The sequence below is a fragment of the Hypomesus transpacificus genome, chromosome 9, assembly GCF_021917145.1.
Source record: "Hypomesus transpacificus isolate Combined female chromosome 9, fHypTra1, whole genome shotgun sequence".
NCBI classification, from domain to species: Eukaryota; Metazoa; Chordata; class Actinopteri; order Osmeriformes; family Osmeridae; genus Hypomesus; species Hypomesus transpacificus.
Window position 1 is genome coordinate 16,495,889 of NC_061068.1, and position 16,689 is coordinate 16,512,577.

A 16,689-nucleotide genomic window follows, 5' to 3' on the forward strand; every position below is an offset into this window, starting at 1 on the left:
CGTCTGAATGTACAGCATCAGACCACCTTTTCTTTTATAGATCCCTCTCTTTTTGTGAATACCTAGAATTTGAACTGAGTATGCATGAGTACTAACCAGTAGTGATGTCTGTATTATGACACCTTTGCACGTTGAGAACAGAGGTGTATTCTCTGCATGAAGATAGCACATATACTAGATGAAATGCCCTATGTGAAGACAAGATTGATTGACAAGATTGTAAACATAGTCTTTGTCAGCATGGTATCAGGTGGAAGTGTTTGTCTGTCGATGGCTTGCGACGGCCTTCTCATTGCCTTCTCATTGCTTGTGTCCAGGCATTTTTGACAGTCTTATTATGTTTTTCTACACCTGCAAGTATCAGTGTCTACATTATCGAAAGGGGTTGGGTTCTTTTGTTTGTGGCTGACTAATTAGTTTCCTGTAAACTCCTGGAATGTCCTGACCATGTTTGTGTGGGTGTGATTTGTCCTGAATCCGTGCCTTGGTCTAAGCGGCCCACCAGACACCCGTGTGTGTGTGTGTGTGTTGCTGACTCATAGGTAACAATCCTCCCTTAATTTAACTGAAGGGAGTAGGCACACCAAGCCTTCCGCTGGAACAGAGTGTCCATCCAGAACGTAGGCGGGGGCAAAAAGATGGCCGCTTGACACACAGTTTATTGTGGAAGTGGCCAGTATCCACCTACCTACCCACACAGACCAACCTCAGTTGGTTCCCCCATGTCTATAACCAGAGCAGCAGACCTGACGCTGGCAAGACAAAGCAAACCAATGTCATAGGTTGTGTTTGCGTAATTTGGCTTCACTGGAAGGAAGCAGGCGAACAGCAGAGACATTCACTGGACGAGACCCTCCGAGTCTCCCCGGAGCTCTGTGGAGGACCTGTGTGGCAGACACGCTACAGTGCCACCTACTGGGGGTGCAGCATCCTGGAAGAGTTGACCACTAGGTAACGGACGGTGGGAATATGAGTGTATGCAGCTTCATGTAGTCGTAAATGTGGTCGAGGAAATAAATCATGGTGACCTGTGAAAACAGGCTTCCTTTGTCACTCACTCCCCGTCTGTCGCACTTTCTCAGTCTCACTCTCTCTCTCTCTGCCTCTCTGTCTGTCTTTCTAGCACTCGTGGGCTACCTATCAAGCATACAGTCACTCCTGACCTGCACTGTCAGCTTTTACATTCTTTTTGGTTACTTCCTTACGTTGTCATCAACACAACCTCCCCTGCCTTCACCCACATTGCCCCCCTATTAGAGCTCAGGACCGTGAAAAAACATGATATGGTTGCATAGATAAATACAGAGGGTCTGAGTATTATGGGCTGAAGGTGAAGTGGCATATTGTAAAACCATCTAACCTTGTTGTTTTGGATGGAGACAGCTGGCTGGTCTAGCCCAGGAATGTGTTTTCACATAGTCCCTAAATGTACGAATGTTGCATAGAAAAGGTAAGCGTTACCCTAGCGAGCAAACCAATGTTCCATGTCTTATCTGTGTGAAAATGCGGTTGTCTCACCTCTCAGAGGTTGTATTTCCTATTCCTATGTGTTAAAGTAGACTGTTCATAATGTGAGTTGTAGCAAAATACACCTGTTTCCATTTGAATTACAGTATAGACAACCTCACTTGTGTTCCAGTTAATGGCTTCCTGGCAGCTGTTCGTATTAGTATATGGTAGCCTGTCGGACTGACCGTTTGCCCTCAGAGGAAAAGTCTCTCTTACTGGAGTGATTTAAAAGTTTGTTTTCATCCTTATCATATGACAGTCATATCAAGTCAATTAGTTCCACACCTCCAACTGTCCCCTGGAATGAGCAGGGTGCCCCCTTGACCCAACCGAGGAGTCACCCGGATATCCTTCCCCTCCCTTGGCCTCCCTTAGCAATGACCGCCTCATCTTAAGGACCATAAAGTTTAACTGCCTCGGGAACTTCCTCCCCAGTGGCCAGTGTGTCTTCCCCAGACCCAGTGGAACATGTCCAGAAAAGTTGCGAGAAGAACTTCTCCCTAAAAGGAACTAATTACGAACAATCTCCTTCACCCCTGAGTAAATGTTGTGTTTATTTTTCCCCCGCTGTCTTTTTTGTAAGACAGAGAAGAACTTTCTGGAAAGGGCAGGAGATAATTGCACCCCTCTGCTCTGCATCCCACTCAACTTCATCAGCCGAAGAGGAATGTGGTCCTGTAGTCAGTCGACCATTGTTTGGGGTATCTATAACTAACCTCTTGTCAGCTAGCAAGGCTGGCTAACTTGCAATCAAGCTGACATGCAGGCAATGCATTCAGCTATGAGCAGGGCAATGTTGAAAATAAAACCAAATAAATAAGTTTGATCCAAATCAAAACCACTCTTGGTCGGTTGCAGCAAATACAGTGCTGAAATTATGTATGTCATTTTGGTTTCATTTTGGAAGAGGATTCCAGTGTACATTGTAGGAAACTTGCTTTGTGTGTGGTGACAGTTTTAATAGTATTGAAAATGTAGACATAAAATAAAACGATATACTAATGCATACTATGATGATAAGATTAAGTAAGTGTAAGGATGAGATCTCTGTCTCCAGGCAAGCCGGAAGGAGGCACGACAATTAGAGAAAGGGTTGACTAGGTTTTATTAGCAACGACGTCGGATCATGCCACCAATCCACAACAGAGTGATAGCATGAGTGAGAAACATGTCTCTCAGAAGGACATTATATACATGAGCTGGACAGTACAGATATAGTAACCACCAAAACATGCCCTTAAACAGTACACACTCCACAACTTAAGGCACAGGAGAAACAACACACAGGTGATGTGGTCATAACTCATCGTTTGTACTATTCTCTGCATCTTGCTCTTTCCCAAAGGTTGAACAGAGCACATTCCCTGATCTATATATGTATTGTCAAAGGCCCGCTGCGTGACCTCTTGACCACAGCAAGAGACAACCTCACCTATGTCTTGAAAATCTGCATGTCAATAAGGTGATTAGGGGTCAGATGGCTGAGCGGTTAGGGAGTGGGGCTATTAATCAGAAGGTTGTTGGTTCGATTCCCAGCCGTCCCAAAAGACGTTGTGTCCTTGGGCAAGGCACTTCACCCTACTTGCCTCGGGGAGAATGTCCCTTTACTTACTGTAAGTCGCTCTGGATAAGAGCGTCTGCTAAATGACTAAATGTAAATGATTAAATTGCCAAACCGTGCTGGGCTCTTTCAACAGGCCTGCTGAGATTTGCCATTTTAGAAGAAGCACCCAGAAATATGCCCTTTAAAACACATTCATGTCACCCTCAAACGCTTTAGCACATGGTCTCACTCACACTGATGTCTGCATGTTTAAGCACTTTCTAAACTTGACTTACGATGCGAACTGTTTGCGTTTCATTCAGTCCTTTTTTGATGCATGTCTTATTCAGGGGATGCTGGGGGGGGACTTGCTCTGTGTGTGTGTTTGTGTGTTTTGTGCACCCAGTTGTTTGTCACTAATTACAAACCACCATTGTTCTGTCTCCCACATTCTGTGAATGAGTGGGCGTTGAATAGGACTTTGTGGGTAGGCATTGTAATTAATGGCCACCTCCTCTTTTTCTCTTCCCCCTTCTATATCATGCTCTCTCGCTTCCTCTCTCTCTCACTCTCACTCTCGGTTTGTAGCTTATTATCACTAGTCACATTCCATCAGTGCTCAGGAAGCACTGATGCTTGCAAGCACTTGTTAGTGGTGATTTCTATTCTCTCTCTCTCTCTCTCTCTCTCTCTCTCTCTCTCTCTCTCTCTCTCTCTCTCTCTCTCTCTCTCTCTCTCTCTCTCTCTCTCTCTACCTCTCTACCTCTCTATCTCTCTCTCTCTATCTCTCTCTCTCTCTCTCTCTCTCTCTCTACCTCTCTCTCTCTCTCTCTACCTCTCTCTCTCTCTACCTCTCTCTCTACCTCTCTAACTCTCTCTCTACCTCTCTAACTCTCTCTCTACCTCTCTCTACCTCAAACAAATTCTTGTTCCTCACTATTCACCACACTCTCACTCTCTCTCTTCGTGTCTTTCCCTCTGTCTCACTACTCTCTCCCCCTCTTTCTGTCTCCCTCTGTCTGGATAATGCCAACATGTAGACTCAATGAAGCAGACAATGTTGAAATAAAATGTGACTCACAGGAATGTCCCATTGTGGTCTGTGCAGTCAGTCTGCCCAGTCTCTGGCCTGGTTCGAACACCTCAGATGACCCGTGTCTGAATCTGTCGTACAGTATATCTTCTTCTTTAAATCCCTACGGTCCCCATGTTTTGCAGCAGACATGAAGAAGGGGTCCACCATTAGGAGCGTGTTGTTGTTGTTGTCGTGTATGGAATAAAGCAACATAGTAAAGTCATTTAACGTGTAGGCTTGTATAGGTTGAAGCCCAGCTTTTACAATTAGAGCTATACTGATTTAGGCTGCTGGCCTTGAACTGTAGCTTGGTCGTGTCAACTTGCTCATTCAGCTGACCCATCAGAATCAACATCCTGTGCCTGAACAGCAGGCCACAGGAATCCAGTGCATGAACTCCTGCATCCATGGACCCATCTCTGGCGCTAGAGCAGAACTGAAAAGTCCATTACTCGGAGAGGAGAAAAACACATTACATGCACGTTATCCAATTAGTTCCTCACACCTCTCCCTTCTTCCCTTTCAAAGTGATACCTTAGCACCGCTAAAGCGACAAGAAACTTCCTCCTGCTGCGAAAATGCGATTTGAGTTAGAGAATCGAATCAGAAGTCCATTCGTCTCTTCTCAAATGTCTGCCAAACTTTGAATGAAGTTGAGCGTTATTGGATTATTGCCTGAGAGAATAATTTGTTTCCAAATCAAACAGATCAGCCAGGTCTATACCAGTGGTAGGTTACAGAGAAAAATACAGCGCCTCCGTACCGGAAACCAATGGACTGTTGATTTTGGACAGAAAACCAGGGAGCTTTTAACAATGATTTAAAGTGACGACTGCATAAATGGGCACCGCCACGCCAAATTGGTCAGTAATACCCGAAACGGTATTATACATACCCACAGAAATTCTGGCAAACGATGCGAAGGCAGGGTTTTTTTAGTAGCCCTTCTCAGGAGTTGAACATGTCATTCCTAACACTGCTCCGCCCATGGCCTGGCTTTCTCATGACTCACAGCCTTTGCACGCGTTGCAAGTGGGCGGCAAGTTCAGACCTTGACATGGGCTTCCATAACTCATATTTGGAAACTCCTCAGCTTTTGGGGCATTTTGCCTGTGTATATTTTTTCTACTTTGGGTTAAATGCCCAAATCTGTCATTCGGTTTTTGTTTTTGTTTGTCTGGCCTTATCGTCCAGAGTCTCTACTACATGTTTTGACTTGATGTTCCGATAACTCTGGCACGAGCATCAATCAAAGAGCAACTTCCTCTAGTTCAGTTAATAAAATAAAAACAGAGCTGAAGTAGCGTATAGTTATGTAGCTATGCACAAGTAAACTGTCAATCAAACAAGCATTTAAAAATAAGTGAGATTAAGGGTGTAAAGAGATAATGCTGGTAACTATTATTGTGCTGCATTAAATAGGGTTTTATTTCACTCCAGATCTGGCCATGTGCCAACCTCAACCTCTCTTTCCCAGGTGGGACATAGCCTCTCGCACAAAAGAGTGAATGATCCAGTGTGCCAGGGAAGGTGTGTGTGTTCGTGCCTGTGGTAAGGATGTGGAGCCTGGTGAATGGTGTCTCTTTCAGTCTGTGTCTCAGACTTTTCTTCCCCTCTGGCGCTCTCCCTTCCTTTCTCTCAGCGCAGACACACGAAGACCCGTCTGTACTGGCAGGAGAGAATCCTACTTCCGTGCCAGTTACTGGAGAGGGAGAAGAAAAGGAGGGGGCATGAATGGTAGAAATGGAGGGAGCGAGAGAGAGAGAAAACAGGAACAGAAGTGTAGAGAAGGTATAGCCTCCAGGCATGGACTACATTAACATTTTGTCATTTAGCAGGCGCTCTTATCCAGAGCGATTTACAGTAAGTACAGGGACATTCTCCCCGAGGCAAGTAGGGTGGAGTGCCTTGCCCAAGGACAAGTCATTTTGCTCGAACCGGCAACCATCTGATTAATAGCCCGACTCCCTAACCGCTCAGCCATCCGACCCCCCTACAACCAGACTTTCAGTTTCTTCCTGCATGCCATCACACATCACAATCAGCATCATTAATCCCAGTGACCATTGATCCCATGATCTCATCAATGTTTGCTGTACTAATTTCCTATTCACTGTACATCACAAACATTGTTTGTACATCTCCATTGGCACTCTACAGTTTCGGTATTTTTACTGCTATTTTTTTAAGCAATTTCTTTTTTACTGGTATGACAGCATTTTTTTCTTTTTTTTCTCTTTTTTTCTCTACTATGTAGCTGTTTACTGCCATGCCCTAAGAATTTCACTGCTCAGAATGACTCTGTTACACTGTGCACTTCATAAATCACTTTGAGTTTGAGCTGTGAAGACGGAGAGAGGGATAGAATTTGTTACAGGTGGAAAAACGGAATGAGATGTATGTGACGTCTCTGCCTGTCTTTCTCTCACTTTTTTTATATCACTCCTGATTACTTTTGTTCCAGTGTGAATCTACGCTAGCCTCGTAGCTTAGCAATGGGGAGGGATTGTTCAGCAGTGTGTGTGTGTGGGCGGGGGGGGGGGGGGTACTTAAGACCCTAACTATACTTGACCTGGCTTTTATAGAAGGGCTTCTCTGTCCAGAGAAACGAATGCCGTTGCCCGGAAAAGCAGTCTGACATGAATTTGAATCAGTCAGCCTCACCATACATATACATATATATATATATATATATATATAGACTGATATAATATATATATTTTTTTTTAATCTTATCTGGTTGCATGTAAAAATATATGATATAATATATCATACATCATACGCTCACACATTTTGTTCACAGAGAAACTCATAACTGTTACTGTTTTCTTGCTGTCTTTCAGGTCTGCTCTCTAGAGATGTCTTCTTAGTCAAGCTACCGAGGAGGTGAAGAGGTGACATGCCTCTGTAACACATCGTCTGAAACAAATGGTGAGCTTATGATTTAGTACAGTTCCCCAACACATGCTAAAGTGGTTCCCCTCACACTATTGTAGTTGTCATAAAAAATATCAAATAATTAATTATAACAATTATTAATATTCATATTGGGATTTCAATGCAAATGCACTGCTCTTTCTGACCAGAGTCAGGGACACTATGATTGGCTATGGCATTTGTAATGCAGATGCAATATCAGATTCCTTGTGAAGCTTATTAGGCTGTATAATGTTTGTAGATAGAGACAAAGTGAAGCAAAATATTTTTCTTCAGAGACTCCATGGCCATATGTCAATGCAGGTATCAAGTACATACTTGGAACTGTTTGTAGATTAATGGTAAGTGGCCACCTGTCTGGTTCCTAGATTGGTTGCCATGCCTCCAGGGATGGTATGTCGTCTTTCAGCCCCAGCAGTCCGATTGCTGCTACCTCCGCTGCTGCTGCTAGTCCTGGGCTGTCCCTTTCCCAGTGGCCTCTCTTTGGCCTCTGACCCCTCTCACTTCGACCCCTATCCCTCCTTCTCCCGCAACGACACACTGTTTGAGCACCTGGCGCTCCACCCGGACCCTTCCGTGGGCCGTGTCTATGTAGGGGCGAGGGACCGCCTCTTCCAGCTGGACCGCTTCCTGGCGCCTGAGCTACAAGACAACACGGGGCCCGTAACGGACAGCCGAGAGTGCCTGCCCCCCGTCACCGTGGGCAACTGTCCCCAGGCACGACGCACCAGCAACCATAACAAGCTCCTGTTAGTGGACCCCTTCTCCATGGAGTTGATCACGTGTGGGAGCGTCAACCAAGGAATTTGCCAGAAGCGTAGTCTAGCCTCTGTGGATGAGGTGCTCTTTTCAGCTGAGAGGCCGGTGGATACCCAGTACGTGGCGGCCAACCACCCCAATGTGAGCACTGTGGGACTCATAGTCCGCCCACGCCCCGACCGCCAACCTGTCCTGTTTGTGGGGCGGGGCTACACCACCAGCCACCCTCCGATCTCCACACGGAACCTCGCCCAGGAACCCGTGTTCTCCTACGAGGAGACGGCCAAGCTGGCCGTGGCGGGACGCCTGTCGGAGTATGACCACCACTTCGTGGCCTCCTTCGCCCACCGCCAGCATGTTTACTTCCTCTTCTACCGCCGCGACCTCAAGTCGCAGTCGCGGGAGTACCGCACCTACGTGTCCCGCGTGTGTCTGGACGACCAGGCGTACTACTCTTACGTCGAAGTCCCCCTGGCGTGCCGCTCGGCCGGCGGGAAAAGCTATAACCTCCTCCAGGCTGTGCGCCTCGGTCTACCCAAGAACGACGTGGTGTCCAGAGGTCCCGAGGTCCTCCTGGGCGTGTTCTCCACCCGCATGGCATCGTCGACACGGCCCAGCGAGGACTCTGCCCTTTGCATGTTCTACCTGGACGACTTGGACCAGCGCATCAACTCCACCAGGGACCTTTGCTACACCCAAGTGGGCAGGACGGAAGTGGGGGCTGAGGCCGCCTACATAGAGTACGACGTCAAGTCCAACTGTGCCAACCTGCCTTCGGTGAGTAGATCATCTGGGAGACTCTTATTTTTGCATTGCATTGTATATAATTAGTGTGTTTTCTTTAAACATTACTTAAAATTACTGACTTACCCTGAAGCTAACTTTTGTAATTGTTAGTAACAACATCTGGGAACCAGTTGAATCTGCAAGCTCATGCTTTATTTGCTCTGGCAGGTTTTGCCTCCCTTCCATTCAAACAGATTTGATACGATGACTCTAAGAGCACAGTTGAGGCATTTTCATTGGCAAACAGGATTTTGTTTTGTTGTTCTGGTTGGCTGGTTGTATGGTATGGTTGCTGGTTGTATCTATGCAATTCAACACAATTGTGTCCAGAGGCATTTTGCTCTGCGCCTGTTGATAATCCCCCTTGGAAATGAACCGAGAGGTTCCAGACTAATATGAATTATTCTACTGATGCCAGGCTATTATGAAATTGTACTTTTAGTACATTGTATTGTTTTCATTTAGCAGACTCTTCCAAAGCAATGTCCATTTGCTGATCTTTCTTATCACATTTCTTTAAAGGACATACATATAATTGCTGTCTATAAGAAGATTTTTATGGTATTTACCATGTTGGCATTGTTTTCTTACTATGTCAGTAGGTCTTTAGCTGGTTTGATGCTTAGTGTTTCACTAAAATGCTGTGTCTGCAAAGTACATGTCAAGGATGTGTCCGAGCTTTTCAGGGTCAGCCCAGTCACAGCAAAGTGACCTCTGTCTGAAAATGAAATGTTATTTAATCTTTTAGAACAGACAAATGTAATCCTCTTGTGAGGGGGATTGAGTTCCGTTATGCCACTGTAGCTTCGGAAATCCCAATTTGGTGTGGGCAGCTGGGTTAGGCAGTGGGCACAAAGATTCACAGTGGATTTGAATGATGCATCGTAGAGGACTTTGAACAAGCGACGACCCCTGAACTTGGCCTGCTGTTTTCCCCTCAGACTGGTGGTGGTGGTGGTGGTGGTGGGGGGGGGGGGTGTAATTTAATAGGATTGTGGAGGGGGGGGCAATCGATGGGCAGCATTAGCCCCCACTTAGCGAGAGGGCAATGTATAACAAGGAGTGACAAGGACGGATGAAGTCACCACGAAGACGAGGAGATCCAGACAGACTGGTGGAAGAGTGGGCGGGGGGGTTTTACAGAGGGATACAGAGATGGGATGGGGAGGACAAGTTGAAGCGGGACCAGTAAGGTTACGTAGAGAGGGAGAGCTGAAGAGCAAGACTACTGGATTATACAGCAGCAAGAGATGGGAAGAAAAGATAGAAAGATGGGTAACAGTGAAGACAGACAGAAGATAAAAGCGAGAGAAGGGAGTACATTAAGGGGAAAAAAGCTCAAAGGAGTATTTGACTGCAGGTCAAGAGGTTGCATGTTCAAATTCCCCCTGTAAGTTCCTTTGGAGAAAAGCATCTGATTAAATGAATACATTGTATTATTAGGAAATAAAGAGAGGACCTAACTCTGTGGAGTATTTTTGTCTCTCAGGTCTTCTTCTAGTCTACATATCCCATCTGGCCCAGATTACCACTGTTTTTCACACAACTGCATCTAACGAGGAAACTAGCCCTCTGCTGATCTCTAGTCAGCCCTTAAGATTTTCTTGTTAACGTCAAGACACAAATCTAACTAGAAAGACATCCAGTTTAGCAACATGGTTTCATTAACTGTCCAGCCCTGCCTTAACACTTTCAACAGCATATCTTTCTATGAAAAGGCTATATTATACTCGGCTCATTGCCATTTGTGGCTTGCCAAAGAAAATATGTAGTGTAATTATTGATTCCGGTCTGTCAATAGAGATACATGATCCTGTAGCCTTGCAGGTCACACTGCTAAACTAGACGTCATGTATGGGCCATTTGTGTAGACCAAAATGCAGCCTGAACCTGTTATTAGTTGGAATCGAGTCCGTTCCACGTAGTTCACTGTAATAATCTATGGGTTGTAATGTTGTTTGCCTTGAATTAAACCTCATCAATACTTATTCATGGGTTAGTACTTAGTCGTTTTTAAATGGTCACTGCAGTACTTATAATATTTGAAAAAGTCTAACAATCTTGCTTGAAATTGAAAAAGTTAGCAGGCCATGAGAGTAACAGCAATCAAAACAAGTAGCTATCTGAAGTTTTGGATAATCCGTTTATTGCCTGTTCTTGCTAATGTTACTCCTAGGCATGTCATTATGACCTGTTCTTGGGAGGTGGGGGTACAAAAAACACAAGTGCACTTGCTAAAGTATGGTTGTGAAAGCAAGTTCTCGGTAAGCTTTAAAGGGACCAGGGGAACAGGTTGCCAGATTCTTGCAAAAGTTCCCCTCTCACCTCCAGCTGTTGAACTATAAATCTTTGTTAAGATCTTGTAGAAAACACAGTGTCAAAGTTTTTCCATCTGTCTTGTCATGCTGGCTCAATAATAGGGATTTCCGGCAGCAGTTTTTAAAAACTATTTCACCTATGTGTGCTGCTTTATGGGGTTTGAAACCAACAACTGTCTTAAGGGCTGTCATAGAAGTATTATGGGGTAAACTAGCGTATAAGCTTCATGTTCTATAAAGCTTATATTCATCTAGCAATACAGGTGTAGCAATACAGAGGAGCAAAACAGGTGTAGGGGGTTTAATATTGTCCAAACAACCTAAACCATTTCTCTTCGTTGAAAGGAAGAGGGGTTAACTGAACAGTGTATTAACATACATGCTGGTTATACATATATAACCATATATGCTGGAATTAGTTATTTGAATCTATGGGTTAAATCACAGCAAGAGTCAAAGTATGTTAACTGACATATATATTTATTAACATTGCAAATGCATTAAATGAATTACAAGGCAAACTCGTTACAAAATTAAGGTTTTAAATCTTACCGACTCTACCATGATTATTGTAAATCGGAGAGAGAAAGAGTTAGAGGTGAGGAAAGAGAAGGAGTAGGAGAAGCCCTCAGGAGATCAAGAATATAGACAATTCCCTTTATACTCAACTATTATCTGTAGAATAACCAATCAGACCACATCTTGACCCTTACTTATCAACATATGACTAGCAATGTGACAACAAATTACACAATGAGGTGTAAGACCAAGTAGAGACTGTCTAGCAACTCCAGATTTGAACATATGAGAGGTGGGGGCAGGGTGACACCCAGCCATACACAGGTATGTGTACAATCTGGCTGCAGAAAATGTTGTGTTACAGGTGTTTAAATGCTTTATGACTTGACTGAATTATTTCACAAATCGTTGAACGTGTGCGTAACTGATTGATACACATTTCTCATACTTTCTGTGAAATAGAACACTTTGGATGCCTACCCCTGTGGTTCTGACCACACTCCCAGTCCAATGGCCAGCCGGATACCTGTGGAGGCAGAGTCCATATTAGACAGCCCATCTGCCCGTCTCACTGCCGTCGAGGTCAGCGTGAGGGCAAGACATACCATTGTCTTCCTGGGGGACTCAAAGGGAAACCTGCACAAGGTAAGAACCATCTCAACACTAGGAAATCACAGACAGGTTCTTACATGCAACCTGCATCTCAAATGGACAATCCTTTGCGACTTTTGCCAGGTTATTCCAGTGCACAAGTCTCTCTTTCTCTACATTTTGAATGCACAAAAAAGCGTTCAACATCTTGGGTAACTGGGCTAAAATAAGAGGGTTGGAAACAGCTGGAGCAGACATTCTTTCTCAACGTACCTTAAGACCCCCCTGTCAGTTTTCAGTTCCCTTGCCAAGAAGCGGATGTCCGAAATAGCATCCTAGCAAGGCAACACTGGCCATACTCAGCGCTCCAGAAATACAAGCCAGAACAAGGCTAGGCCATGTGTCTCCAGTGACTCTCAGTGTATTTTCTTTCCCCTAGTTGGGCCAGAAAATACTGCTGACATTATGCATGTGCAGTGTTTCCTTTATGTTGATTTTGCCGTGGCGGCCCGCCACCCGCAGAATTTCTGCCGCCACGGTATCAGAAATAGGGCTGTACAAATGTTTAAGCCGTCTATCAGCCGTGATTGTTAGAGTGCATGTCGGAGAATAGCACGGACACACGCTTCACACCGCAGTTGAGATTGCGTGTGTGCGTCCTTGAGAACTGTAAGTCGTATAACTTATGTTGTCAGTTCATTCAAGCCTGGTATTGAACAGACCTGCCCCCACTGCAAAAAAAAATCCTAGAGGAAACACTGATGTTATCACTCCCAAAATGAGGGTTCTCTCTTTCTTCCTTGTGTTCTTTTCCTGAGTTTATTTATTTATTTTCCCCTATATCGTGATGAGTCGGCAGAGTGGTTAAAAAGTGTGTGTGTGTACGTTGGGGGAGGGGGGGGGGGGGTCGGAAAAACAATGAACAGTGAGGGGAAGAATATCCCATAGCCAGGGCCCTGCTATCAAAGAAGTGGTACGGTCTGGCACCATTGTTGGGTTTATAAACCCATGCAGGGTTCTGAACATTGTCTTTCACAATGTAAAGCAAGTTCATCGCTCATCAACTGGATTTCTGTGGATGTGCATCAGCTGATTGGCCGCCCCCACAGCGACACTAGGTTGCCAGGTTGGAAGTGTCCCGCGTAGCCACATGAGACTGGCAGAGAGACGGGCCGTCTGTCAGTGTAATTTCTGAGGTGCGGTGAACATGGGGAGAGGTCATCGCGGGGTCACGTGGAACCGCTGCTCTCAGGGTTCACACAAGGGCCAACGCCAAAGTCAGCGAGGGAGGGAACATTTTATGACGAGTGAGATAAAGTTGGTCGGTAGGGAGGTATAGATGAGGGAATGGAAAGAGTTGAGAGAGGGGTGAATGCGTAAATACAAACACACCATGGGGTTAACTGAATGTCACATTTATTACATTTATACCAACCATTTATTTAACATATGATGGTCAAGAAACATTTGATGACTGGGAATAAAGAATATCAAGCATAGCAACATAAAGACATATAACATGGCCACCCCCCAGTAGTAAGTCACACCAGTAGCAAATACTCTCACAAATGACACTGGGCAGTACTGGTAAGCATTAACAGTTAGCGCTTTGTGTCATTTTTCTCAACGGCTTCTTGCGCCTCTAGCCAAAGCAGACGCAGCACAACGACACCCATTAATGGTATTTTTATTCACTGTCTGACCACTTCCAACAGAACTAAACCACTGGCTGTGCTTCACCATCATACAGGCAGCCAGCATGGAGCTAAGAACAGAAAGCTCCATTCAAGCCTATGAGAACAAACCATGAGTCATAGAATTAGCAGCTCATCCACTGTGTCAATGTCACAACCCTGCTTTTGAACAGTGGCCTTTGTCACTATTGTCACTTTCCTTGAATTGCAGCCCCCCACCCAAAGAGTAGAGCTGGCTTTAGCTGCAGCGCTAAATGTGAACACGGCTTGCGATTGATTGACAGCTATCTAGCCACATCGGAATAAAAGACATGTTGTTGGACAAAACCACAGTTTGTTTTAATTAGTGGTTGTATTACTGTAACAATTTGAGGAGGTTAACTTGCTGCTTGGGTCACCTACCAATTTTCATGGAGTCATCATGTTACCTTACTGGGAAAAGCTGCATAATCCAAAATAATATTTGTAAATATTCTGTTAAATATTTTGATTGGAACATAACAGCACTTGGCTTTGGTTACAAGCAAAGTATGTTTTTACAATTCTCACCCTATAGACTAATTCATTTCCCATTACCCACAGCAAGGGAGAAATCCAACCTAGTATAATCTGCTACATGTAGTCATTAGGAATAGCAAGCATGCTAAATTAGATTCTGTTGGTATTCAAGACATTGCAGCCAAAGTGATTTCTGGCGCTACCCTCATCAATTTATATGAGTGTTTAAGAATGCACTGTTGCCCAGTTTGGAGTCCTGTCTAAATGTTTGTCTTGAGGACGTCAGATGGGTGCGTGTCAGAAGAGTTGGTTACTGTGTGGCAGAAGTAGACATCTCCCTCTTTACTGTCTTTATCTCTTTCTAACCCTTCTTCAAATTCCCTGTGTGTGTGTATACATGTGTGCATGTGCACTGTTTGTGTTGTTGCCCAGCCTGGACCCCCAACAATTAGTCTGTTGCCTGACAGTGTTTGTATTTGGGACCTGGAAAAAAAAAAGTGGGACCTGAGGTCTTCCCTGCCTGAGCATTCTCCCCTTTGAAGAGAGGGGGAATCTCATTAAACGCTTGTTTCATCTTTTGTTTGGTTGGGTTGACAGATTTGGCAAAGTAAAGGAACAGCAGTGTGGGCTAGTATTGCCCGTCATTGACGTCTGGACAGTCAGGGCCTTTGATGAGCCCTTGGATCAAAGAGTGGCGCTGCACAGCTGACCCCCCCCCCCCCCCTCCCCCCTCCCTCCCTCCAATAGGATCGGATTATCTCATCATGTTAAATTCTTGGCCCATATCTGGCACTTGCGCTAGTCTCATCGGTTTGGCCTTTTTTTGGGGCCTACACACATCACACATACTGTAGCAAACAGACAACACAGGCATTGCCACACTGACATAGATACACACTTTTGTGAATTCAAATGGAAGATTCATGCACAAGTGCTCAGACACAGTCACCGTCAAACGCGCTCTCTCTCTCTCTCTCTCTCTCTCTCTCTCTCTCATATATACACACACATACCTAGCCAGCCAGTAATAGATTTTCCCAGAAGGATGATATCTCTGTGCGTAACTGTTCATGTAGGTGGGAGGGGGATGTCCAGTGATGGCATTAGTTGGAGTTAATGGGATGTCAACGGACCGCTAGTTCAAGCCCTGAACCACATTGCAGCGACTCTGCCCCTGCTGGAACAGCAGAGAGGTCTCATACCTGAGCCACGCTCAGTTTTCGGCTGTGCAATTGTCTCATTTGGAGTAAAGTAAAAAGGACATTGTTGTTTGATACATGTCATATTTATATTACATATCTAAGATGTGTATGTCACTATTTTAAACACCTCATTTTTCTCTCCGATTAGTTAGTGTGTCTTACATGTCATCATGACCCGACGGTGTCTCTTTTTTGAGCTTTGCGTTACTGATGCATGTTGTGTAGATGCATCATTATCATAATACTAACGATTTACTGGGGATTACTTCCAAATCCTTGAATGGTGGTGTATGTGTGTTCTGTTGGCTACATGTGGGATTCGGTGTCCTCAGGTGTTCCTGGGCCCCGAGGGTGAGGTGGAGGTGTACGACGTCGTTTCCATCCAGCCAAACGCTCCCATCAGCTCGGACTTGCTACTGGACCAGGCCGAGGAGAACCTCTTCATCATGACGTCCACCATGGTACACACCAGCTCACACCATAGTCCCTGTATTTTTCACATGGGCAGTGTAGTTCCACTTCAATGAACTAGTCCTGTTTTCCTAGGTTTTATGTGCTTTCTCATTAACATAATTGTATCTGTTTTTCTATTGTCATATTTTTTTCTTCTTCTTATCACAGTTGCAAAAGAGGCCCGTGGCAGAGTGTCGGCAACATCTAGACTGCCAGTCGTGTCTCTCTGCTCATGATCCCTACTGTGGCTGGTGTGTCCTGGAGGGAAGGTGAGCTCATGGCTAGCTGCTCAGAAATGTACATGCTAATTTGCTTTGTCCTGCCAGCAGAACCCAAGAAATTGAAAAATGTCTCATGTCCAATGCTCATGGAGCCCTAAATGTTCTAAAGTGGTGGCCTTATAAGTCTGTTGTTTTAGTATTGCCTAGTAGCTAACTATATCCAGCACTTTATTGAGCTTAAAAATTACAGTAGTTTTCTGTCCCTTGAAGTTCAAATTCCGCATAGCTTCTGCATACAAATTCTCAATTCTCCTTGGCATGGCACCAGCATTGATGAGAAAGTTGCTGACGTAAATATGATTTGGATTTGTGTTTTTGCCAAGTCGTTGTTAAAGCTTCATTTTCGGGTTTGTTTTTGCGCAATTATGAAAAGCCCAGCTCCTACAGTACACCATCTGTTTTCCTCTCCACCCTCTATCTTCCCTTCTCCCTATCATCTGTTTTCTTCTCATGTCGCCTCTTTTCACAACTTTCTTATCTACCTTCTGTTCCTGATTCGTGCAGTCCTGTTCTCCTTCACTGTC

At 44.8% G+C, this 16,689-nt stretch overlaps 1 protein-coding gene across 5 annotated transcripts in view; it reads left to right on the forward strand.

The window, feature by feature from the left end:
* plxnb1b (plexin b1b) overlaps positions 1 to 16,689 on the forward strand; it is a 74,192-nt gene that overhangs the window by 34,723 nt on the left and 22,780 nt on the right. For 4 of the 5 annotated variants that reach the window (XM_047024985.1, XM_047024987.1, XM_047024986.1 and 1 more), the window contains 5 exons: positions 6,971 to 7,058; positions 7,433 to 8,600; positions 11,909 to 12,091; positions 15,764 to 15,892; positions 16,053 to 16,153. In XM_047024985.1, coding sequence (XP_046880941.1) covers positions 7,443 to 8,600; positions 11,909 to 12,091; positions 15,764 to 15,892; positions 16,053 to 16,153 — 1,571 coding nt within the window. In that variant the 5' untranslated portion in view covers positions 6,971 to 7,058; positions 7,433 to 7,442. Of the gene's footprint in view, positions 1 to 5,497; positions 5,919 to 6,970; positions 7,059 to 7,432; positions 8,601 to 11,908; positions 12,092 to 15,763; positions 15,893 to 16,052; positions 16,154 to 16,689 lie in introns of those variants that run through there. The other variant, XM_047024988.1, reaches the window with a different exon arrangement.